General features: G+C 57.2%; 1 protein-coding gene across 4 annotated transcripts in view; it reads left to right on the forward strand.

Annotated features, from left to right (window-relative positions):
* Nucleotides 1-25,131, forward strand: part of PHF2 (PHD finger protein 2) — a 70,563-nt gene that overhangs the window by 35,283 nt on the left and 10,149 nt on the right. Inside the window, exons 3-17 of one of the 4 annotated variants that reach the window (XM_087858874.1) lie at nt 1,736-1,850; nt 10,322-10,482; nt 12,201-12,342; nt 14,966-15,152; nt 15,910-16,072; nt 16,552-16,639; nt 16,963-17,108; nt 18,270-18,361; nt 19,486-19,575; nt 20,301-20,660; nt 21,555-21,674; nt 22,014-22,129; nt 23,491-23,669; nt 23,747-23,817; nt 24,504-24,664. In XM_087858874.1, coding sequence (XP_087715000.1) covers nt 1,736-1,850; nt 10,322-10,482; nt 12,201-12,342; nt 14,966-15,152; nt 15,910-16,072; nt 16,552-16,639; nt 16,963-17,108; nt 18,270-18,361; nt 19,486-19,575; nt 20,301-20,660; nt 21,555-21,674; nt 22,014-22,129; nt 23,491-23,669; nt 23,747-23,817; nt 24,504-24,664 — 2,191 coding nt within the window. Of the gene's footprint in view, nt 1-1,735; nt 1,851-10,321; nt 10,483-12,200; nt 12,343-14,965; nt 15,153-15,909; nt 16,073-16,551; nt 16,640-16,962; nt 17,109-18,269; nt 18,362-19,485; nt 19,576-20,300; nt 20,661-21,554; nt 21,675-22,013; nt 22,130-23,490; nt 23,670-23,746; nt 23,818-24,500; nt 24,665-25,131 lie in introns of all 4 variants that reach the window. The other 3 variants (XM_087858873.1, XM_045772369.2, XM_087858875.1) reach the window with 3 other exon arrangements.

Consider the following 25,131-nt stretch of genomic DNA (forward strand, 5'->3'; position numbering starts at 1 on the left):
CAGGCCTTCAGTGGGGCGCTCCTTGTAGACTCCAGAGCCCCCGCGTGTGGGGTCGGGGTCATGTCCAAAGGCAGCCGCAGGCCCAGCAGAAGGGATGATGACATGGAGACTGGTTTCAGAGTCAGGGTGACCTGGGCCATCGTCAGGGTGGTGTCCCCAGGCCCTGCCTTGGCCTGGGGCGCTCCCCTAAGCCTGCTGGGCTCTTAGGGGAGCAGGGACGACTCCCAGGCCACCTGTGGCTTTGGCGACCTCCGTGCAGAGCTGGGCTGCTCAGCGGGCACTGAGGGGCCAGTGCAGTGCCCAGGAGACCTGCCATTCACAAACATTACCCCCCCATGCCCCCTGGTGCCGGGCTGTGCCAAGTGCAGTGGGTGCAAGGGGAGAGCCCAGGGGTCCGGAGCAGGACTGAGCCCTGTGACCAAGGTCCTGCAGCCCAAGCAGCCTCGCCAAGAGGAGGGGCCGTGTTTGCGCAGTGTACCTCCCAAGAGCTCCTGGGGTGGGCGGGGGGGGCCACACGGAGCGGCTCGCGAGGAGGCCGGGACCAGCCCCTCTCTATTAAAGATGCAGCACAGAGATGCCCAGTAACTTGCTCAAGGTCACACAGTGACAAGATGGTGGGGCAGAAAAGATTTGGGTGGGAGCCCGGGCCCTTCTGATTTCCCATCTGTGCCTGGTGCCACCAGAAGCCGCAGCTTGGAGGCCTCCTTCTTTATGATCTTGCCAGGTTTCAGTAACGCCCACTCACACCCTGGCCATGGCAAACCAAGCATGACGGAGATACTGTTGTTGGAGACCGGCTCAGGGGTCTGTGACCGGAAGGGAGATGGGGAGGTGTGGCAGCCCCCTCCCGTCCTTGTCTATGAAGCACAAGCATCCGGAGGGCCAACCAGCAATCCCGCATGTCCAGTCTCAGCCAGTCTGATCCAGACCCACCCAGCAGCCTCCAGGGACAGGTCTCCGCCAGTGCTGTCCTCACTCCAAGTCACCAGTGGCTGCCCTGGGCAGGGGCGGGGGCCGCAAGGAAATCACTTCTCTTCCCTCCAAGGCTTGCGGTCCAGTGGGGGTGTGTGTGTGAGTGGGTCAATGTGCGTGTGCACACACGTGTGTGCTTGTGCATGTGTGTGCCAATGTGTCACCGTCCAGTAGGAGCGTGTGCACATACTTGCATGTAAAATGTCCAACGTGGGGTGCCCGGTGTCCTGGGAGCACGGGTGAGGACAGGAGAGTCAGAGGGCGCAGGCAGGATGATGGTACTTGGGAGTGGACACACCCGGGAGCATGAGGTGCGCACAGCTGGGGGTGAGGAGGGCAGAAGCTACCGTGGGAGGCGCCAGCCGGCCTCTGCCCCAGCTGTGGGCTGTTGGGGCAGCAAAGGTCCCAGCAGGGAGGTGACAGGGTTTGCGAAATTCGAGGACAAGTCAGAGGGGAGGTGTCCCGAAGGCTGACCTTGGTGGGACTTCCCGGTAGGTGCCTCTGACACAGCGTCCTGTCAGCCGACTGGGTGCCGGTGGAAAGGGCCAGGCCGCCCTAGCTTCTGGTGTGGTCACTGAGCCGGAGGGTTGGCAGGTGCAGGGCGGGGGTGGGTGGGGAGGTCACAGTGGCGAGGGAGGCTGGTGGGCTGGGCCCCCAGGGGACTCGAGGGCTTTTCCTGTAGGGAGGCTTGAGTCTTGGGGTGTTGACAGCTCCTTGGCTGCCCTCCCGGCTGGGTCCCTGAGCTGCCCCTGTCTCCCCACAGTGAAGAAGAAGCGGGCCTGGCACAAACATGGCCCAGGGCAGACGCCCGACGTGAAGCCCGTGCAGAATGGCAGCCAGCTCTTCATCAAGGAGCTGCGGAGTCGGACCTTCCCCAGGTGGGCTCAGGGGCGTGGTCTTCCCTCTAGGGGAGTCGTGCAGCCCTCCGAAACCCTCTGGCTCTGGGGCTGGCCTCTCCCTTCTTAGCACTTCCAGACACAGGTGTTGGGGACCCTCTTCCTCTGGGCACATGTAGCTCCCCCACTTGGTGTGTCCCTTTGCATGGAGCCTTCCTGAGGGAGAGGCTGTTGTCCTCAGATTATGTCCAGTCGAGCAGTGGGGCCTGGGGTCCCGCTTAAGACCACCCTTCAGGCACAGCAGTTCCCAGCCCCCATGGACCCGGGCTTTCCTCCGTGCCCCTGGGCCTGGCAGGCTGTCCCCACGTTCCCATCTCAGGGCACTCCCCGCTCGCACCTGTGTCCTGTGTGAGGCGGGAGGGCTGAGGGCAGGTCGGGGTCAGGGCCGTGGGGAACCACTGCTGAGAAGCAGTGCCTGACACGTGGACCTGTGTTCTTCAAGCTGCTCTGAGCCCTCTCAGCCCCTCACACCTGGAAGACTTTTTTTGTTTGTCTGACAGTGTCTTTGTTTCCCCTCAACTTTTGAAGAGTAATTCACTGGACACAGAATCCAGCGTGGTGGGGTTATTCCTTTTAACAGTTCAAATATTTCGCTCCACTGTCTTCTTACATGCATGATTTCTGATGAGAAATCCAGTGTGCCTCTTACCTGTGGTCCTGTGTGGAGAAGGTCCTTCCCTCCTCTGGCTTCTTTCTTTCCCCCCACTTTCCCTGAGACGTAACTTGCATACCATGCGATCCATCTATTGGAAGTGTACGATTCAGTGGTCTTGAGTGTATTCGCAGATGTGTGCGCCAGCACCAACCAATTTTAGAGTGTTTTCATCACCCTGAAGTTTTTATTTAATATTCTGTTGTATGGATGGACCACATTTTGTTTATCCGTTCATCAGCAGACACATTTGGGTTATTTCTGATTTTTGGCTACTGTGAATATTTCCGCTATAAACATTCTTGTACAAGATCTTGTTGGACATATGTTTTCATGTTTTTAGGAGTAGCTCTGTATTCAGTTGTCTGAGGAACTGCCAGACCGTTTTCCAAAGTGGTTACACCGCTTTCCGATCCCACCGGCAGAGCATGAGGGTTCCAGTTTCTCATCGCTCTTCCCTGCACTTGTAAATACCTGGCATTTTGATTCTAACCATCCTTGTAGGTGTGAACTGTTCTCTCACTCTGGTTTGATCCGTGTTTCCCTAATGATGACTGGTGTTGAACATCTTTTCATGTGCGTGCTGGTCATTCGTATGTCTTCCTTGGAGAAATGTCCATTCAGACCCTTTGCCTATTTTTAATTTTTTGTGTCTTTTTATTATTGAGTCATAAGAATTCTTTCCATATTTTAGAAGTCTCTTAACAGATATATGATTTGTGAATACTTTACCCCGTATTGTAGACTTTTCACTTTCTTGATTGTGTTCTTTGAAGCACAAACGTTTGTCATTTTGAGGGATTCCAGTTTATCCATTTTTTATCTTGCTATTTGTGCTTTTGTTGTCATTGCCAAGTCTAAACCCAAGGTCACAAAGATTTGTCCCTATATTTTCTTCTAAGAGTTTTATAGTTTTTAGGCCTCACAGTTTGGTCTTTGATACATTTTGAGTTAATTTCTTCATATAGTGCAAGATAAGGATCTGTTTTTGTTTTGTTTTGTTTTGTTTTTGCGTGTGGCTCTCTATTTGTCCCTGCAACCATTTGTAAAAAGACAGTTATTTTTCTATTAAATTGTCTTGGCCCTTAGCCATAAGTGTATGCATCTATTTCTGGACCCTCAGTTCTGCTCCACTAATCTCTGTCTCCCCTTAGGCCAGTCTCACACTGTCTGGATTATTGTGCTTTGCAGTATATTTTGAAATGAAGAAGTGTTGAGTCCTCCAACTTTGTTTTTCTTTTTAAAGATCATTTTGGCCATTCTGGGTCTGTTGCAATTCCATACGAATTTTAGATTCAGCTTGTCAGGTGTACAGAGAAGTCAGCTGATAAGGAAGGATTGAGCTGGATCTGCAGAACAGTAGAATCAGGGTATTGCCATCTGAAAAATGCTCAGTCTTCTGACCCACAGACATGGATATTTTCCCATTTATTGAAATCTTTTAAATTTCCTTCAACAGAGTTTTATAGTTTTCAGAGTATAAGTTTTGTACTTCTTTTGTTAAATGTATTCCTAAATAATTTATTCTTCTTATGTCTTTTAAATGGAACTGTTCTCTCAATTTTATTTCATTGCTGCCGTACTGAAATACAGTTCATCTTTGTATATTGATCTTGTATCCTGCAACCCCGATGAGCTAGTTTATTAGTTCTAATAGATTTTTAGTAGATTCCTCACAACTTTATATATATAGGATCATGTCATTGGCAAATAGATCATTTTCTTTCTTCCCTTCCAATCTGTGTTACTTTTTTTTTCTTGCCTAAGTGCTCTGGCTAGGACTTCTAGTAGAATGTTGAGTAGAAGAGGCTGGGCAAGGGTGACCAGGTCCCCGGTATTCTCAGGGTGCCACATTCAGGCTACGGTCTCAGTACCTGTAGGCCAGTGGAAGGCCAGCCATGTCTTGGCTGCCCTCACCCAACCCTTAGAATCAGCAGTAGACAGCTGAGGCAGGATGAGAAAGGCTGCTGTCCTGTTCCTCCAGCAGGAAAGCCCTCTGCCTGGAAGCTGGGGAGCCATTCCATTCAGCATTCCTGTGTCTTTGGCTGTAGCCTTCCAGAGGGGAGTCTCCTCGCCAAGCCAGGGGTGAAGGGAGGAGTGGTCACACGCTCTTGCCTTTCCTACCAAGTTTTCACAGATTTTCTCGACTAGAGGTTTCTTCATTTGCTGTTTCCTCTTAGAACCATTTCCAGAGGTTTTGAATGTTTTTCCAAATACTTTTTACCGGTTTTGCTGGGTGTGGGTCAGCAGAGCTCTTCACCCTGTCATGGCAGAAGTAGATCTTTCTCATGTGGCCTTTTTCAAGATACCATTTTTCATTTTTTGCGGTTTGATTATGACATGCCTAGGAATAGTTTGGGGTATTTATCCTGCTTGGCATTGTCTGAGTTTTCGAATCTGTGGTTTCATGTCTGCCATTATTTTTAGACAATTCTCAGCCATTATTACTTTAAACATTTCTTCTGCTTCTCTCTTTCTTTTCTTTCTGGGATTCTCACCACGAACTCCTTCTGCAGTTGTTCTGCACTTCCTGGATATTCTGTTCCCTGCTTTTTTCATTCTTTTTCCTCTTCATATTTCAGGTTGGGCAGATTTTATTGACTTAACTTCTAGCTCACTGATTCTTTTCTTAGCCATGTCCACTCTACTGATGAGCCTATCAAAGGCATTCTTCATTTCTGTTACAGTTTTAATTATTTCTATCATTTACTTTTGATTCTTAGAGTGTCCACTTCTCTACTTACATTTCCCTTCCATTCTTGCATGTTGTCTGCTTTTTCCACTAGCACTCCTAACATATGAATCATAATTTTTTAAAGTTTTTTATTTTTTTAAAGATTTTGTTTATTTATTAGAGAGAGAGAGAGAGCATGTGCACGAGTGTCATGGAGGGGCAGAAGCAGAGGGAGAAGCAGACTCCCCGCTGAGCAGGGAGCCCAACACAGGACTCGATCCCAGGACCCCAGGATCACGACCTGAGCTGAAGGCAGACACCCAACTGACTGAGCCACCCAGGCGCCCCAGTTTTAAAAAATTTCTTATCTAATAATTCTAAATTCTGTGCTATATCTGAGCTGTTTTCTGATATTTTTTAAACTCTTTATTTTTTAATTGAAGTATAATTAACATACAGTGTAATATATTAGTTTCAGGTGTACAAGATAGTGATTCAACAATTTTTTAAAAGAATTTATTTATTTGAGAGAGAGAGAGAACAAGCACATGAGCTGGGGGAGGGTAGAGGGGGAGGAAGACGGAGAGAGAGAGAATCTCGAGCAGACTCTGTGCTGAGCCTGGAGCTGGACACAGGGCTTGATCTCAGGACCCAGAGATCATGACCTGAGCTGAAACCAAGAGCTGGATGCTTAACAGACTGAGCCATGCGGGCGCCCCATGATTCAGCAGTTCTGTACCTCACTTCAGTGCTCATCAGGATAAGTGTACGCTAGAACCCCATCTCCTATTTTCCCATCCACCCCACCCACCTCCCCTCTCATGACAATCAGAGTGTTCTCTATGTGAAGAGTCTGTTTCTTGGTTTGCCTCACTTCTTTTTCCTCCCTATGCTCATTTGTTTTGTTTTTTAAATTCCACATATGAGTGAAATCATATGGTATTTGTCTTTCTCTTCACTTATTTTGCTTTGCATAATACTCTCTAGCTCCATCTACGTCACTGCAAATGGCATGATCTCATTCTGTTTTATGGCCGAGTAATAGCGCGATGTGCACACACCACATCATCTCTATCCGTTCGTGTGTGGATGGAGACTTGGGCTGCTTCCATCTCTTGGCTATTGCAAATAATGGTGTTGTAGACATAGGGGTGCATCCTTTTGAATTGTGTTCTCATTGTCTTTCTGTAAATACCCAGTAGTGAGATAACTGGGCCATACGGTATCTGTATTTCCTATTTTATAAGGAGCCTCCATACAGACTCCCACAGTGGCTTCACCGGTTTGCATTCCCGCCAGCAATGCACGAGGGCTCCCCTCTCTCCACATCCTCATCAACACCTGTTATTTCTTGCCTTTTTTATTTTAGCCATTCAACAGGTGCAGGGTGATTTGCTTTGTCTCTTTATGGATTTCTTGCCTTTTGGCATGCCTCGTGATTTTTTTGTTGAAAGCTGGACATGAGGTATTGAGTTAAGTGAACTGAGGTAATGACACATTTAGAGTGAGGTTTCATGTTGACCTGACTAGGGACTGGGCTGTGTCCACTGTGGCTGTAGGTGCCAGACACGTCGCTTTCTTGTAGTTTCCTTCTTTTTCCCTCCTCTCCTGTTTTCTTTGGGCTTCCCTAACAATTCTTTCTCAGATTGAATCTATCTTGCAACTCTCTCAATTACACTCAACTGTTATGCTGTTATACGGTGGTCAGGGTTCAGGGACCAGAAGTGTTCTATAATTAAATAGTAAACCTCAGTGCTTCAGTGGGCCTGAGGCTCTGGGCTGTTACCTTTGGAAGCATTTCTTGGCCTTTGCTTTTTCTCTGCTTTCCTGAGACAGGAAGCTAGTGGGGGCTGGAGGTGGCCACTGGCCCTTCCCACTGTCGGATGAGGGCCTCGTTAAGTCAGTTTTTCTGGAAGGTAGACTTTTGTTATGGAGGAGAAACATAGTCGCTTCCCCTCAACCCTGCCTGAAGAAGGAGCAGATCTTCACCAGGACATCCTGAGGTAAAACCCATGAAAGTGTGGGTCTCCTCTGAGACAGATCCCCATGAGTTCTTAACTCTGAAGCTAGTTCTCACTCAACCTGTGCACTTTGTCAAAAATTGCCATTTAAGTATTCCTCCCATTGACCACCTCCACCAGCTTCTGCTTCAGGTAAGGTTATCTTGGTTGTGATTTTCTGTATTTGCCTGTCGCCCCAAATTTCAGGGGTGACTGCCCTGTAATCCAAATTCTCTGTGAATCTAAGAAAATTAATTGATTTTCAGTTTTTTCACCCTTTTCTTTGTTGTGAGGACAGGAGTGACCATTTCCAAGCTCTTTAGGTGTTGGAGTTGAAACCAGAAGTCAGCTCCGAGTTACTAACCTTATCTAATTAACTGGTTGTCTTTTTATTGTTGAGTTGTAATAGTTCTTTACATGTTGTAAGTACTTATCAGATACTTTCTCCCATTCTGTGGGTTGCCTCTCCACTTTCTTGATGGTGTCCTTTGAAGCACAAATGTTTATAATTTTGATGGGGTCTAATTTATTTATTTTGTTGTTGTTGCGCATGGTTTTGGCTTCTGAGAAACCAGTGCCAAATTCAAGGTCATGAAGATTTATACCTGTGTTTTCTTCTGAACGTTCTATGAGTCTAGCTTTTATATTTAGGTCTTCAACTCATTTTGAGTTAATTTGTGTATATGATGTGAGGTAGGGATCCCCCTCATTCTTTTGCATGTGGACACCCAGTTCTCCCATGTGCCATTTATTGGAATGACTGTTTTTTCTCCATTGAGTTGTCTTGATGCTCTTGATGCGACGCAGTTGGCCGTAGATGTTTGGGTGTATTTCTGGACACTGGATTCTGCCCCACTGACCCGTATGTCTCTTCTCTCTTCTCATGCCAGCACCACACAGTCTTGATTACTGTAGCTTTGGAGGGAATTTTGAAATTGGTAAGTGTCCTCAACTTTGTTCTTCTTTTAAAAGACTGTTTTGGTCATCTGGGTGCTTTGCATTTCATTCAGCATTCCAAGTTCAGCTTGTCAATTTCTGCAGTGAGGTCTGCCGGTATTTTGATAGGGGTTGTGTGAAATCCATAGCACAATTTCCCATTATTTCTTGAGTCCCATTTCTTTCTTCTAGATTTGATTTTCATCTTGTGGAATTATTATCCTTTTAGTGGTTCAATAAAGGCCTATAGAAATAGTCACTGTTTTTGAAAATGAACATTTTGTCCTTACTCTTGAATGATTCTAATTTTTCTAAAATGGATCTAAAATTAGAGAGTAAAAGTTATTTTCCTTGAATTCTTTGAAGATACTATTCTATTGTCTTTTGGCAACCCTTGTTGCCCATGAGATGTCTGTTGTCAGTCTAGTGGTTGGTGTTTGGTGGGTTTGGTGGGTTTGGCTTGGTAAATAATCTGTTTCTTTCTCTGAAAACGTTAAGATTGTCCCCTTGTCCTTGAGGTACCACAGATGTGCTCCAATGCTCCCAGATGTGTATTTGGTTTTTATTAATTCTACTTAGGACTCAATACGTTCTTTTAATTTGAGGAATCAACTGAGCGCCCTCAGTTCTGAAAAGTGTTCTGTTTTCTTTTGTAATAGCACTTCTTCCCCATTCTGTATATTATTTTTCAAATATTTCATCAAATTCACCATTTTTTTCAGGCAGCTACCATTGAATGCATCGTTGAGTTTTTAAGATTTTTCAAAAATGATGTTTTTCATGTCTAGAATCTCTGCTCACGCATCGTCTGTGCTGCCCACTCTGTTTTCCTCCCTCCGTGCTCTCTGCCTCATCCTCCTGTTACCCTGTGAATGTGTTCAGTGTGTTTGTCTGAAACTTCCTTTCCCAACTGCCCGTTGTCCTCAGTGCTCAGACCTGCGCCCTGGCAGGTGAGTCTGCCTCCATCCGTGAGGCGGGGCTTTCAGAACACGTGGTTTCCCACGGCAGCCAATCCCCACAGGCCTGTTCTGTGTTCGCCTTTGCTGGGTCCTTATGGGTTCTGCAGTCCAGACCTGATGCATGGGGTTGTGTGAGACAAGGGGTTCAGGTTTGTCCAGCGCCTCCCACAGCTGAATCTGCCCTGTCCCCATACTCCTGGAGCTGCTCCCAGCTGCTGCTTACCGCCTTCCTCCTCCTCGCTCACATGCCACTCGTGCCTGGTCCATGCCTAATGCTCTGTCACCACATGCTCCAACCCCAGGGGGTCTCCTCGATCCTCACCTTCACTGGCCTCTTGGCAGGACATGGCCCTGTGGCCCCTTCTCCTCGAGCGCTGTCCTCCTTGGAGCTGTGACACCTCCGTCTGCCCAGCCTCCTCTCCTGCTGACCACTCTCCCTGGCAGTTTGGTCCTTGCTGTCTCTCTGCCCTCAGAGTTCATGTCCATTCCCCTGGCCTCCCAGATTGCCCCTTGGACAGCAGCTTCGGCCTCCTTCTCCAGCCTCTAGTCCTCTGAGCTCCCGACCCACCTGTCTAACTGGTGCTTCTGTTGGCACTCCAGGACTTGTGCCTCCCACTGCTGCCCCTCCAGGCCTGGATGGGCCGGCCGCTCTGATGTCCTGCCACCATCCCTCCCGCCCCCAGCTCTGCTCCCAGCTGTGGGCTTACAGCCTTGCCTGCCCCTCTGATGAAAATCTGTCTCCAGTGTCACCACCGGTGCCATTCTAGCTGGGTTCTGAATGTCCCTGGTCCCCCGGGCAGTGCCCAGCACACAGCTGCCCCTGGGTCCTATGCTCAGCTTGTCTCGGGGGTGGGTTCTCCCTGAAGAGGGGTTTGTCTCCATCTGCCGTGTCCTCAGGCCCGACCCCAGCCCTATGCAGGGTGTGATGTCGAGTACTAGGGAGGAGTCTCGTGGAGTGGAGGATGGGCAGGTAGAGCAGGGGAGGAGGGGGAGAGATCTTGCTCACACTTCTGCCTTTCTCTGCCATGGCAGGAGGGTTGGTCTCAGGGTGTCCCCATCCTGGGGGGTCTGGGCATGGGGCCACGGGCAAGCCCTCCTCCCAGGATGTGGGAGGCATATGGCAGGTGCTGGGGCTGCGTGTCTCTGGCCCCAAGGCCATATCCAGGCCTGTCCCGGAGCTGCAGGGCAGGGGCCCTGGCCGACGTGACTCCCGACCCCCACTTTTTCCACAGCGCGGAAGATGTGGTGGTCCGCGTGCCAGGCAGCCAGCTCACGCTGGGCTACATGGAGGAGCACGGCTTCGCTGAGCCCATCCTCGTCCCCAAGAAAGACGGGTTGGGCCTGGCGGTCCCCGCCCCCACCTTCTATGTCAGCGACGTCGAGAACTACGTGGGTGAGTGGCCTGCTTGCTGAAGGCCCCAGCTAGTCCCCGTGCCACGTGCTCCTTTCAGGAATTAGACCCCATGTCCCACTAAATGGTGTGTGGCCCTCCCCGGTCCCGCCTCAGTTATTCTGCCTGCAAAATGGGGGCCGTGTTGGGGGCCTCTTCATTCTGCCAGCTAGAGGGGCCCCTTCCTCTGAGGTTTGTGCTGTGTCCCCCTCAGCCCCTTCTGGGCCAGCCTGGGGTCCAGGACCATCCTCCCTGAATCCTTCCAGTTCCAGCTGTTGCTCTCCTGTCCAGTCTGCCGCGTGTCCCCTGGCAGCTCCCAGTGCTGTGGACACCCTTGTCGGGGCGGCTCTGGGTGGAGGGCAGTGCCTGTGTGTGCTTGGGCATCGTCTGTGAGGCTGTATCCCCCTGGCAGTGATGCCCATGGGGCTGCGGCCCACGCGGCCTGGCTCTGAGGCCCTCGTGGTGGCCGGAGCTTGGGCGTTCACGGGGGTGGCTGGGTGGCTGGGTGGCCAGTGCAAGAGGAGGAAAGACCCGGAGAAGGCAAATACCTGGGCCCCCCATGTCAGGGAGAGAATGGGCCAGCGTCTGGGCCAGGTGCACCCCTGCAGGGACAGCTAGAATCTAGGGCCTGCCTGCCAGGCGCCAGGCACTCCCTGAGCTCTCCCCGCCTGTGAGCCAGTGTCATCCTGCCGATGGCTGTGTCACTCCACAGCTCTGACAGACAACATGAGAACACCATCAGGGCCCAGGGCCTGCACTCGGCAGCACTGCTCCTCCACACCAGAGCCCTGCCTCAGTTTCCCCAGGGGCCCAGCATGCACCTTCCAGGTTGGCTGTGTGAATCACACACCACATTTGGTATTTATGCCCCTCGGCTTCTCCCCGTTCCCAAAGTTGTTGGAGGCTCGGGGTTGTTGGTCCTAGAATGTCCCACGTGGGGTGTTTGGCCCACAGTGTGCCCTTGGTGTCCCATAGTTCACTACTGTGTCCCCAGTGGTTCCCGCACCGCCTGGGCAGACGCTCAGATGTGCATTTGGGTGGACAGCGGGACTCCTTCGGGGGCGCGGGAGGTGGCACTCCCGTCTGTGGGCCTGCGGAGCCTGGCCACCCGCCTGAACCGGTGACGGGGCAGGCCCAGCTCCTCTGTGCCCGCAGCTGGGGTCTGCGCGGCCCCGGCGGGCTGCCAGGAAGGACGAGGCCGTGAGTTCTGTGTGTCTTTCTCCCACTACTTGTGAGTCAGATGGGACGCGCTCGCCCTCGCCAGGTCCTTGGTTATCTGGAACCTCCTGACACCAGCGATTTTTACCCTCATCTTTCCCTCATCAACTACAGAAAATGCCAAAAAAATGTTTTTCCTTTTACTTATCTGTTTTCAGAATAAGTTGGTGCCCTAGAAATATGTAGGAGTTTTTTGATTTTTTAATTTTTAAAACATAAGCATGTCGCAGGCGTTATTTGGGACATGCTTAGACTAACAACGTATTTGTCGTTCGCTTCTCTGAAGTTCAAGTGTGCCTGGCATCCTGTGTTTTTATTCACTGTCGTGGTCACCCCAGCTGAGGCCTGCGTGTCGGCGGCCTCCCGCACCCCGGAGCCCTCGCCGTGGCTGAGGGAGCGAGCCCGCGTGGGGCGACGTCAGAGCCCGAGCCCCAGGGTCCAGGCCCGCTCGGCGGCCTGCCCAGCACCTCCTGCCCCGCTCATGCCGCCTGCCCTGCCCGCAGGCCCGGAGCGGAGCGTGGACGTGACCGACGTCGCCAAGCAGAAGGACTGCAAGATGAAGCTGAAGGAGTTTGTGGACTATTACTACAGCACCAACCGCAAGCGGGTTCTCAACCTCACCAGCCTCGAGTTCTCCGACACCAGGTGAGCGCCCGTCGTGCTCGTTTGCGGCTTCTCTTCTCACGCGTTGTGGCAAACTCAAACAGAGAAGCAGCAGCAAAATGCCGAATTGTCCTCTGGCCCCCCCATCCCACCCCCAGAAAGAACCGTAGGTTAACAGCATGGGGTCGATTCTCGCAGAACGCACGTGCTCCCATGCGCGCGTGCAGACAGCCACACCCACGCACACACCTCTACACCTCACGGACACACGCACACGTACGTACCCACTGGCCCACGTGCCCGCACACATCCACGGGCGCACTCTCGAATTCACACCTTCTGCACCGCGGGGCCGTGCCGTGCACCTGCTCTTCCTGCCGTCTCAGCCTGAGCCCCACGTGCCAGGCCTGCCCACTTGCTGCTCTTCTCAGGGCGGAGGGTCCGGCATCATACACCGTGGCTGTCTGGGGCCCACCTAGGTCCAGGCTTCTGTGTCGTCGGAGGCTGGCCGGCCGCTGGCCCTGCCCCCGGTGTCCCTACCGGGTACCCCTGCTCTCCCAGGACCACAGCTCTGTGTGGCGTGGCCCCACCTTCCCTGCCCCTCTGTCGAATCCTTGCTGCCCTCCAGCTGGCCCCTCGCGCACTGCAGGGCCTGAGTTGTTGACGATGGCTTAGTTTAAGCGTGGTTTCACTTTTGGATCCTTTCCATCTTGCCGACTTCTGAAAAGCTCAGGAGATAGCCAAACAGCTCATGTGCAGAAGGGCGGGTGGGAAAAAGAGTGTCTGGAAGCCTCATGGAGACGGAGAATACAGAGCTGTCCCAGGAGCCCCATTAGGATGTTGTAACTGGGTGCTGGGTTCCGTGTGAGCTTCCTGACAGCAAAGGCATAAAGGGAAATAGGATGGGTTATGGTGTGGGGAGAAAGCCGCCTCCTGCGAGCTAACGAGGGGATTCCCTCCCAGGTTGAGTTGTGATGGGAGGGTTGCTTTGCCGCTGGAGCACACTTGGGAGTGTCGCCATCATCTTGGTCTGCTGAGAGGTCTTCACAGAGAGCTGAGGGTGGGTGCTTTGGCTCGGGCTTTCCCCTTGGGCCTCTCGGGGCCACCCCTTTGCTGGCAGAAATGTGTGCTGCCTCCGGTGTCCGCAGGCCCGATCCAAGGACCGCCGGGGTCACACACACTTCACACCGGGCCGTCGAGCCCCTGGGGCTCTGGTCTACACCGTCTGAGAGGGGGAGGGTGGCCTCCACTTCATCAGTGAGGTCTGTCCCCGGGGACGTCGGGTGGGGCTGCAAGGACTGGGCCTGACCCCACGGGCCATCTGTGGCAGTCTCAGGGTCTGCGGCGTTGGGGACCCTGCAGTGCCTCACGCGTCCCGGACCCCGGAGGCGCCTGCTGTGACGGATGGAGAGTGATGTGCCTGCTGTCTGTGATGTGGACATCCGTGATTACCTCTGCACTGTCGCCCACGGTGGCCTCAGGTGTCTGGGGGCCTAGGATACTGCACCTCCACCCTGGGAGCCCGCAGGGAGCAGCTGGCCTTGGCGGCAGGAGAACGGGCTGGGTTTGCACCCGAGGAGCGGTCAAGCGGGGACAGAAGGGCATTTGTGGCCGTGTTGGGAAGCCCTGGTGTATGGTGTGCAGAGGGCCGAGGGTGTCCCAGGGCAGCAGGGCCAAGCCCCTCCCCTGTGTCAGTGCAGGGTCTGGGGCCACCAGGGGCCTGGCCTGGTTGAGGAGGGCTCTGGGGAACAGGGAGGGTCGGTAGCTGGGGATAGCCGGAGAATTAAAGGAAGAGGGTCTGCTGATGGCAGGGCCGGGCGTGTGGCTCGTGACCGTCTTGTCCTGGTGGGCATGGCCTTCGATGCAGAGCTGTGCGGTTCTGTCCCGCCTGCAGCAGCGAGGACCAGGCTGTCAGGGCACAGGGGCTGCGGGCTGTGCAACGGTGATGCGGTACCGTGGTTTTATTTTTTTATTTTTTATTTTTTATTTATTTATTTTTTAAAGATTTATTTATTTGACAGAGAGACAGCCAGTGAGGGGGAACACAAGCAGGGGGAGTGGGAGAGGAAGAAGCAGGCTCCCAGAGGATGAGCCTGACGTGGGGCTCCATCCCATAACGCCGGGATCACGCCCTGAGCCGAAGGCAGACGCTTAACCGCTGTGCCACCCAGGCGCCCCAGCACCGTGATTTTAATCAGGACGGTGACATTTCATTGGAAAGGCCACCTTTGCCTTTCCGTGTCCTTCTTGGAAAGGAGGAGCCTGGCTTGACAGTGACCACCAGCCCCTGTGGCCCGCTCTGGAGAGCAGCCGCTTTTCTCCAAGCGATGTCTGGGAGCGCCCGGGCTGCGTGTGGGACATGCCATTTGCCGTCTGCCCCGCCGTGCCCAGCAGCACCCTCCTGGGCAAGCCTGGACAGTCCCTTCCAGCTCTCCAGGGAGGGGCTCTCTCTGGTTCCCCGTGAGAGACTCGTGTTACATCCTGCCACGGCCATACCCAGTGGCTGGGCTCCTTCTGCCCCCATGAACCTTTAGTTTGCTTGTCTGTGGAATGGGAGCGATGCCACATAGCCCGAGGTGAAGAAACAGGCGAGGGATGTTATCCCGGAGCCCGTTCCCCGCCGGGCGGTCCGTCACTGGTACCCCTCCTCCTGCCTCCACCCCAGGATGTCCAGTTTCGTGGAGCCGCCTGACATCGTCAAGAAACTGTCGTGGGTAGAGAACTGCTGGCCCGATGACGCGCTGCTGGCCAAGCCCAAGGTGACCAAGTACTGCCTCATCTGTGTGAAGGACAGCTACACCGACTTCCACATCGACTCGGGCGGCGCCTCCGCCTGGTACCACGTGCTCAAGGTAGGCACAGCCGCCTCCACGAGCAGGGCCACCTGTGGTCCCCACGAGCTTCTCCAGGAGGGACGTGGTGTCCAACCCTCGGGAGGCAGAGGGGCAGGGGTGTGTGTCACGTGTTTCCAAGGAGACGGAGGCTCATGAAGCAATTGGAGGCAGCCCACTGTCGTGGAGCCCAGGGCTTAGCAGTGTGCAGGCCCAAGGAGGGGGGTGCAGTGCTGGGGGGACTTCCTGGAAGAGGGGCCGAGGGAGTGTGCTGTGCTGGGCCCACACAAGAGGGGGGGCAGGGCTGGGGGCTCCTGCCAGGGGAGGGAGGGGAGCCAGGGGAGAAGGGAGATGTGAAGACAAAAGAACAAAAGGGACCCTAAGGCTTGGGCTCAGCCGCTGACCGGGGTCTCCTCACACCTGCCTGAGCCCGACGCGGGGTGGGCAGCTCAGCTCATGATCCCGGCCCTGGGTCCTGCAGGGCAGAGCGGGCCAGACCCCAGGGCTCTCAGGAGCAGAGCTTTCCTGGAACTCGTCAGGCAGCGGGTCCCGGCTTTGCTGCCCCGTGGCACGCGAGACAGCCCCGGTGTTGCACAAGTACGGCGTGTGGGGTGCCGGGGCTGCCGTTCCACACTCGTCCTGGTTCACAAACTGCTGATCACAGAGCACACGTGGCCCCACCTGCAGGGAAGGGACAGTGTTCACGCCTAGACCCACCGCCAGGACCCCCAGTGTCCTTGGGTTGTGGCGGGCTCTGCCAATGGCCTCTCGTCGGCAGGGGGAGAAGATCTTCTATCTCATCAAGCCAGCTTTGGCCAACATCTCCCTGTATGAGCGCTGGCAGTCGGCCGCGAACCACAGCGAGATGTTCTTTGCCGACCAGGTGGACAGATGTTACAAGTGCACCCTCAAGCAGGGCCAGACGCTCTTCATCCCCTCGGGTGAGCGCCCTGTCCCGCGCCCTGTAGGCACCGCCGGGCTCCCTGCCTTTGACCTGGCCCTGGGGCCTCCTGCTCCGCCATCACCTGCGGCATGGAGGGGGTAGTGGGCTCCTGGCCGAGGCACGTGTCCGAGGGCGGTCTAGCCCACTCTCTTGGGCTGTGGCAGCTCTGCCTTGGCCCCTCGCCCTGTGTGTAGGGGTCAGGGGTGCTGGGCAGCCCGACCTGGGGCAGGCAGAGCAGGTTTCTTCAGCTCCTGGGTTAGTGCCAGCCAGGAACGCCAGTGTGGACACAGGCTCTCCTACCGGGAGGGCCCAGCCACTCATCACACGGTGGGAAGGGTGTGTGGGGGCAGCCAGCCAGGGTGGACGGGGGCACGCTGGAAGATGCCGAGCTCACACTGGCTGGGATCAGGCCAGGCGGTGGCTGAGAGCCCGGCCTGAGAGCGCTGTGAAGGGCCAGCCACGTCCCTGCCTCCCCAGGCTGGATTTACGCCACACTCACACCCGTGGATTGCCTGGCCTTCGCGGGACATTTCCTCCACAGCCTGAGTGTGGAGATGCAGATGAGGTAGGGGACGCCTGCCCTGGTCCCGCCAGCCGGGGTCCCTGCTGCCAGGCCAGTGCTGGCACCTCCCTGAGTTCTGGGCACACCGTAGCCTCTTCTGTGGTCCTGCCAGGGCCCCTGGGTGCTGGGGCGGCCCTTGGAGGGTGTAGGGTGAATTGAAAGGCCTCTCCCTGGGCACTGGCCCATGGGGCTCGCCCTCACGCAGGGCACTCATTGCTGATGTGGTCCCCTGTTCCACCCTGCCATGCAGGGGAGGCCAGAGTGTGGCCTTGGTGTGGCCTTATCGTGGCTGTGACGTGGGCTCACGCTTAGTGTCACCTGCTCAGAGTCTCGTGCCCTGGACAATTCTTTGCTGTGGTTTCCAGAGCGTACGAAGTGGAAAGGAGGTTGAAACTGGGCAGCCTGACTCAGTTTCCCAACTTTGAAACTGCCTGCTGGTACATGGGGAAGCACCTGCTGGAGGCATTCAAAGGTACGGGTGTACAGGTTGGCATTTCTAACTGTGGCTCTGGGTGGCTGGTTTGCATGTGGAGCTCGGGGACGTGGGGGCCAGACCATGGGGCGAGCTGAGCCCCGCTGTGCAGTGTGAGGCTGGATGGCGCCCCGTGGGGCTGTCGATGTTTCAGAAAGAACACTGGGATGTGTGTTCCCAGGCCCGGCTCACGTCACTGCTGGTGGGACTCATTCAGGACGTCAAGAGGCCTGGGGGTCCACCTGGCTCTGGGCTACCAGCTGAGGGATCCCTGCGGCATCCCTGCCATCCTGGGCTTGGGCGCGTGCCGGGATCCCTGGGGAGTCTTGTGGGAAGGGGTGGGCTCTTTGGGTCCCTGCCGTCCATGGACAGACAGGCGGCCGCCCTCCACCCCAGGCCTTCAGGGTCAGTGCGGCTCCCAGCAGCCGGGCTGCATTCCCACCGGAGCCCTTTGTAGCCTGGCTCTGGTTTGACATGGGAAAGCTAGAGAGATGGGCCTTGACCTCGGCTGGTCGGGTTCAGTGAAATTTGTCCATCCCCAAAGTCAGATCCCTGAGCTTCACCCCGGCAGAGGGAGTACCTGGGAGGGAGCCCCTGGGGGCTGGCCTGGGGGCTCCTGGCAGGGAGGTGGGGTGGGGGCAGTGTAGGCAGAGCCATACCCTGGGGTTGGCCTGATGGGGTGACTGCCGAGCAGCCGGGTCCGCCCCTGCATCGGGGGCCCAGAGTAGGCAGCTGGCCTCTGCAGCGAGCTCCCCGCCAGAAGGGGGGCACTCTGTCCCTTTTCTGCGGGGCTCCCCCAGCCCCAAGGGCGTGCCAGAGGCCATGCTTGTCCCTGTGGCCACAGGGGAGTCCCCGCTACCACAGCTGTGCAGAGGCCACGTGAGGTGTGGGTGCACCTGTGGCCCCTCACTCGGGTGGCCTGGAGGACAAGCAGAGGGGGAGCTGGGCTGCCTGCTGAAGGCCCTGGTGGGTGGGCGGTGCGGGGGCCGGTCCTGACCCTCACAGGGCATCTCGGACAGGTCCCCCGAGGTTCCAAGAGGGACCGTTGGCAGTTGGGCAGGTGGCAGTGGGTGGAGGTCCAGCCCTGGCCCCGCCCACCGCGCGAGGCCGCCCCGAAGGCGGGGCACACTCCCCTGACCCAATCCCTCTACCTCCCGCCAGGTTCTCACAAGTCTGGGAAGCAGCTGCCCCCTCATTTAGTCCAAGGAGCTAAAATTCTCAATGGTGCTTTTAGATCATGGACGAAAAAGCAGGTAGGGAGGTGGGCCAGGTGTGTCCCTGAGCAGAGAGGAGCGTGGCTGGTGGGGAGCCCTCCCCCGTGCTGGCCTTTCCTTTGCTGTCTGTCCCCTGCCCACCTGTAGCGGGGGGGAGGTGCTGGAAGCAGTTCCCGGCCTGAGGGATGGGGGTTGGGGGTCCTGGAGAGTCGGTGGGAAGAGGGTGGGTGGTGGAGATGGCGCTGAGTGCATCCGAGGGCCGGGGCAGGGCTGCATTCGGGGCAGGAGATGGGAAGAGCCTCTTGGCCACCCTGGCCAGCCTAGGCATCAGCTCAGAAGTGATGTGGGCCTCCCTTTCCACCATGTCCCCCCACTGTGACCACCATAGCAACATGGCATTTTACCCCCAAGGTACCCCCAACAGTATGTCCAGTGCCCTCCATGGCCCCCCAGCAGCACTGCCCAGTGTCCCCCATAAACCCCCCCAGCAGCATTATCCTGTCTCCCACGTGTCCCCCCAGCGGCACTGTCCAGTGCCCCCTATAACCCCTCCAGTAGCACTGCCCTGTCCCCCCATGCCACCCCAGCAGCACTGCCCTGGGACTGACCCCCCCCCCCCAAGGCCCCCTCAGCGGTACTCCCAGGGCTGTCCTACAGCCACATCTCTGGCCTCAAGGCCTGGAACCATATCTGGTGTCCCTCCCACCTCACCTCAGCCATGTGGGCAGAGGTAGCGGCCTTGTGCCTAGGAAGAAGGGATGGCCCACGTCCACTGCCCAGCTGGTAGTGGCCTCGGGCACCTCATCCTCTCTGGGACTCTGTTACTCCCCCTGTGGAGAGGGGTGGTGGCAGAGCCCTCTTACAGGCTCACGTCTGGCTGCAGTGGGCTGACTCGTGCAGTGGGCTGACTCGTGCGGACCCCAGGCAGCCAGTCCCTGCCCGCGGCAGCGCTCGCCCCATGCCTGTCTGGGCTGCAGGGGGTCCTGGGTTGGTAGGCAGGAGATGACTTGGAGGAACAGTGTGGGTGAATCAGGATCCTTGGCGGTCGAGCCTGCTCAGGGACCCTGTGGGTGTGAAGGGGTGGGGCAGCGTGGCCTGGGCAGGTGGACGTCGGCACCCGGGCTGGGCAGCTGACCGCTGGCCCTGCATGTACTGCCCTTCAGGCTTTGGCGGAGCATGAGGACGAGCTCCCAGAGCACTTCAAACCTTCCCAGCTCATCAAAGACCTCGCCAAAGAGATCCGCCTCAGCGAGGTAGGACTGACCCGGGGGGCCACCAGCCCTGCCTGCTCTGGCCTCCCCACAGCTGCCTGCCAGGGATGGTCGTGTCTGAGATGGTTCTCCCCTGACCCTCTGAGGCAGGGTCCCTGGCACGATGGGGACCCTGAGGCACCTGTGGCTGCCTGTGGCCTCCTGGCTGGAGCTCCCCAAGTGGGTGGGGCGGGGTCTGGAGGGAGGACAATTCCAGCCGCTGGAGACTCTGCTTGTGTGAGCCTGGCCTGCCCCCAGCCTCTCTGTGCTGCAGGTGGGACGGCAGTCCCCACCAAGGAGGTAGAGGGGTCAGGTGGCTAATGGCGTAGACGAATGGCACCGTGTCACACGGGTACTGTAGATGAGTGTGTCTACACCACATGGGTGGTGTAGACAGATGTGAGCGTGTCACACGGTAGTGTAGATGGGTGTGAGCGTGTCACACGGTGGTGTAGACGGGTGTGAGCGTGTCACACGGTGGTGTAGATGGGTGTGAGTGTGTTGCATGGATGCCGTAGGACAAATGTGTGTCACTGAATGGTGTAGACAGATGTGAGCATGTCACATGATGCTGTAGGATAGGTGTGAGCGTGTCCCATGGGTGGTGTAGACGGATGTGTTGTATGATGGTGTAGGCAGAGGTCCTTTCTGCTGGAGTGTCTCCCACAGCCTGGGCTGAGCCCTCCTGGCGGGAGGCGGTTGGCCACCTCTCCTTCTCCTTTCCCTAGAATGCCTCCAAGGCCGCCCGACCTGAAGTGACCCCAGCCATCTCCTCAGATGAAGTCTGTTTTGGGGACCGGGAGAAAGAGGAGCCCCCATCCCCTATTGAGGCCAGCCCTCCTCGGTCCTTCCTGGAGAAAGTTTCCAAAAAAAAGACTCCCAAAACCATGAAGATGCCCAAGCCATCCAAAGCCCCCAAGCCCCCCAAGCCCCCCAAGTCCCCCAAACCACTGAAGCTCAAGGATGGGGGCAAGAAGAAAGGGAAGAAGTGCAGGGGGGCGGCCTCACCCACCATCCCCAACCTCGACCTGCTGGAGGCCCACACCAAGGAGGCGCTGACCAAGATCGAGCCTCCCAAGAAAGGCAAGGTGGGTGGCCTCACCCTCCTGCCTGGGGTCAGAGGGGCTGGCCGGTGGGATGGAGCTGGGTTGCTGTGTCCTGGTGCTAGAGGCTCGGGGTAGGTGGGCTGTGCCCCCGTGAGTTTGGTGCAGTGGGGAGTGAGTCTCACAGGGAAGGCAGTGGTGTCTGTGCTGGGACAGGGGACACTGCACAGGGTCACTTGGGGGGATGAGCTGGCTGAGTCCTCTCTGGGACCCAGGCATTGGCTGAGATCTGAAGGTGGGCCAGGTGCCCAGGGGAGGACAGTAGGGAGGCGGAAGGGGGATTGATGATGTGGGCAGTTACTTGAGGGGCCTGAGCCTTTACAGGCAGTGAGAGAGGTGGGCCTGGCCCTGGGACCTACCAGTGTGACCAGAGGCCCTTAGGTGTGGGCTTCAGGGACCATGAGCCCAAGACCAAGCCCCATTGAGTGATTTCCTGCTAGTGGGAGGTTGTTACCCACTTCTGGGTGGGGGCGAGGGGGTCAGCGACCACCAGGGCCAGCATCATAGGCTGCAGTGGGGCACATTGGTTTTCCCTTCCTCAAGGCAAAGAGGGTAGATGAATGAACAGATGGATGGATGGATGGCAGGAAGGGGGGAGAGAGAGAGGAAGGGATGGATGGTTGGGTGGGTGGATGGATGGTTGGGTGGGTGGTGGATGGTTGGGTGGGTGGATAGATGGTTGGGTGGGAGGATGGAGGATGGGTGGGATGGTAGGTGGGTGGGTGGGTGGATGGCGGATGGGTGGGCTGCTGCATGTGAGGAGTCACACTCCCACTGGGAGGCAGGGCTCTGTGCGTGTGGCTCTTGCTTTGCCCTGTAGCCTCGGGGATCCTTGACCCCTCCCATGTCTGCTGCTGGGTCATGACCGCTGTTTCCTAGGCCACAAAGAGTGTCCTGAGTGTGCCCAACAAGGAGGCAATCAGCTCGCAGAATGACGTGGAGAGGCTAGAAATCCGAGAGCAAACTAAGAGCAAGTCAGAAGCCAAGTGGAAGTACAAGGTGAGGTGTGTGTGTGTGTGTGCGGGTGTGTGTGGGTGTGTGTGGGTGTGTGGGCCTGCCCTCGGGGGGGCTGTGTTCTGTGAGAAGGGGGTATGCGGGCTGTGCGTGGGCCTGGTGGTATGAGTGGAGGTGTGTGTCCTCCTGTCCCTCTCGGAGTGGATGCACAGCCCTGCTTTGACTTCATACTCCCTGCAGCTGGACCGTGTCCTGCAGGCCCGGGCCTACAGAGAAGAGGGCTCTTGGATGATGTGGTCAGAGGGAGGAGGGTGGCCTGTCCCACACCTCTGCCCACTGGTTACCTGCGTGGGGCTCAAGGACGGTCCTGTGTTTGCTTTCCAGAACAGCAAGCCTGACTCCCTGCTGAAGATGGAGGAAGAGCAGAAGCTGGAGAAGTGTCCTCTGTCCGGGAGCAAGGACCCCAAGTTCTCGTTCTCCTTCAACAAGAGACTGCTGGGGTACGTGCATGCTCCTGCACACGTGCCCCTCCCCCATCACACACGCTCGCACACATCAGACACACGCCCTCCCGGAGGGCAACCCGGGCGAGGCCCCCCTTCTGAGCTGGCAGACCCTCTCCCTGCCTCCCAGGCTGAGAGCTCTGAAGGGTGCAGAGGGGCAGGGGGAGAGTGTGACTCCGAGGTGGCTGTTAGCTCAGTTGTCCTGGACTGGGAGAAAAGAGGTAGGGTGGGTCAGGGGCCTGGCCTTGGGGCCCAGAGGCCAGTGTGAACCCGGTCTTCTCAAATGTCCCTAAAATTATGGCTGAGGTGGGGGCTATGGAGGAAAGATTTGTGGGGCCTAGATTTGAGGGGCCTCTGGGGCCTGAGAAATCAAGAGGGCTTCCTGGAGGAGGTGGCATTGAGCTGAGAGGTGGAGCACCCAGCCTCAGGGGGTGTGTGTGTGGGAGTGGGCACATCTGTGTTCTAGACCGTGGAACTGGTGTGTGTCTGCTGATCAGCTTGGCAGGCCGGGCACCCCTCGCCCGCTGAGAACCCCCGACCGGCCGCGGTCCCTCATGCAGTTGCCTACTGAGTCTGAAGTCGGGGTGGGCGCCCCTCGGTGGGGAAGCAGCAAATCTCAGTGGAAATGGGGCCAGTGTTCTGCCGTGGGCTTCCGTTTCCTCACTGCAGCTGGTGGGGAAACGGGTCAGGGCAGCATCTGGGGAGCCTGGCACGATGGGCTGTTGTTCCTGAGATCTCTTGGCGTTGTGCCAGGGTTGCTCAGCGAGCAGGTGGGATGGGTCTGGTCTGAGGGCCCCATTGCCCTGACCTCATGGCCCTGAGCATGTTGCTGATTGGGCCGAAGCTCAGGTGCTGGGCCCCGGGACTTTGGAAACGGACGACGTGGCAGGGGACAGGACTCGAACTGTGTCACAGCTGGGTATGCTCTTGCTTCACCCACATCCCAGGGCTCCCTGCCGCCTGGGAGTGGGAACCGTCCCGTTGGGGGCTGACAGAGCCCTGCCCCGGCCCGCTGTCCCCGTTGCTGGGCACGGCTGGAGCCCTGTCTCACCCTGAGGGGGGCCCAGCTGAAGGATAGCGGAATTTGTTTTTCCAAAATAGCTCTGCAGGGAACCCCGGGAGTTGGTGCTGGCTCCATGTGAAGCCGAGCTGGTGCCGCACCCCAGGGTGGGGGGCCGTGAGGAGCACGCCCTCAGACAGCCTGAGGAAGGGCCGGGCATGCACCGCGTGGGCCATGCGCCGTCCTCACTGGAGCCACGGGTCTGGGACGGGGCCGCACGTGTGTGGCCAGCTGCTGGTCCTCTGAGACCCAGGCTGGAGCACGGGGGGCACTGAACGACCTGCTCGTGCCATCCCAGCTCCAAGGCCCTCAAGCCGCAGCCCAGCCCCGGCGTGTTTGGGGCCGTGCAGAGCTTCAAGGAGGACAAGCCCCAGCCGGTGCGGGATGAGTACGAGTACGTGTCGGACGATGGGGAGCTCAAGATCGACGAGTTTCCCATCAGGAGGAAGAGGAACGCCCCCAAGAGAGATTTGTCTTGTGAGTGAGGGCGTGAGGGTGGGGAGCGGGCCATCCTCCCGAGGCCTCTGCCAGACGCACGGGTGCTGTGCTTTCAGTCTTGCTGGATGGGAAGGAGCCGCTGCCCACGCCTGCTACGAAGCCGAAGCTGGATGCGGCACTCTACAAGGTGAGCGTGTCCGTGCCGGGCCCGGGAGGCGGAGCCAAGTGTCCATCCCTGTGTTGGGTGGTCTTGCCACGCACTGGGACGTGGCTGACGGCTTTGCGTGTGAGCTGCAAAAGGGGTCATCTTCTGCCCTGTCTCGGGTGTTTTCGTGGGGAGGGTGGCCTGGGTTCTGGCTGCGGGCCCCACAGAGGAGGGATGGAGACAGGGCATGCGGAGGTCTGCGGGTCTCGGTGAGTGGCCACCCCACTGTGAAGAGAAGGAATGGGGGGCATGCAGGGCCAGGCCTTGCCCTGTGCTGTGGGGGCTGAAGTTAGGTCACCTCCAACCCAGGGCACGGAGGCTGTTTCCAAGGAGGCCAGGGTCCCCACAGAGCCACCAGCTGGGGGCTAACTGGGGTCCCTGAGTGTGAGCGTGAGCGCCCCCCTGCTCCCTGCCCAGCCCCACAGCTCCTCTCATATCTGTAGTCAGGAGTGGGGCTCACTGGGAAACAGGGCAGGGCGTGAAGGCAGCTCCGTCCTCTGGGGCAGGCCTGCGGTCCCGGCGGAAAGCTCCGGCGCCCAGCCCCACCCGCGGTGCTCATTACACGGCCTGGCTCTTCACAGACTTTGAGAAACGTCATTTTCTGGCCAAAGGGGAACAGTAGCTCTTTCCCAAACTGCCTCTGACCTGTGGCTTGGTCCCCACAGCAGAGTGACGACTCTTCCGACGAGGGCTCGCTGCACATCGACACGGACACCAAGCCCGCCCGCAACGCCAAAGTGAAGAAGGAGGGCGTGGGCTCGGCGGCGGGCATCCTGGACCTGCTGCAGGCCAGCGAGGAGGTCGGAGCGCTTGAGTACAACCCCAACAGGTACGGAGGGGGCCTGGGCCACAGCCAGGGTGGGTGTGGTTGCTTGAGGCGGTTGGCACATCGGGGCTCCCTGGGCCCCCGTCCAGAGTAGGACCCCGCCCAAGCAGAGGTGGTGCCGGCGGGCCAGGGAGGCGAGTGGGGGCGAGTCCTGCTGGTCCTGAGGGTCTGCGGAGCTCCTGGACGCCCAGACAGGGAGGAGGCTGAGGAGCGGTGGGCCTGGGGCCGTGTGGGAGCCGTCTGAGCGGCTGCGTCACCTGGGGACTTTTGGAGGAGCCATGCTGCGAGGAGGGGCTGGATCTGCCAGGTTCCCAGATGACCACACCCAACTGGGGGCGCATGGTGACCAAGCCAGACTGTCCCTGAGCGCCGTGCGCGTCCAGGGAGCCTACTCTCTGCAGCCGTGAAGGCCCGGGTAGCAAGGTTCCTCTTGCCCAGGCCTCTGATTTGGGAGAAATGGATTGATCCCT

Source organism: Ursus americanus, chromosome 34 (assembly GCF_024610735.1).
Source record: "Ursus americanus isolate L20-20 chromosome 34, mUrsAme1.1.p, whole genome shotgun sequence".
In the NCBI taxonomy this organism is placed as follows: domain Eukaryota; kingdom Metazoa; phylum Chordata; class Mammalia; order Carnivora; family Ursidae; genus Ursus; species Ursus americanus.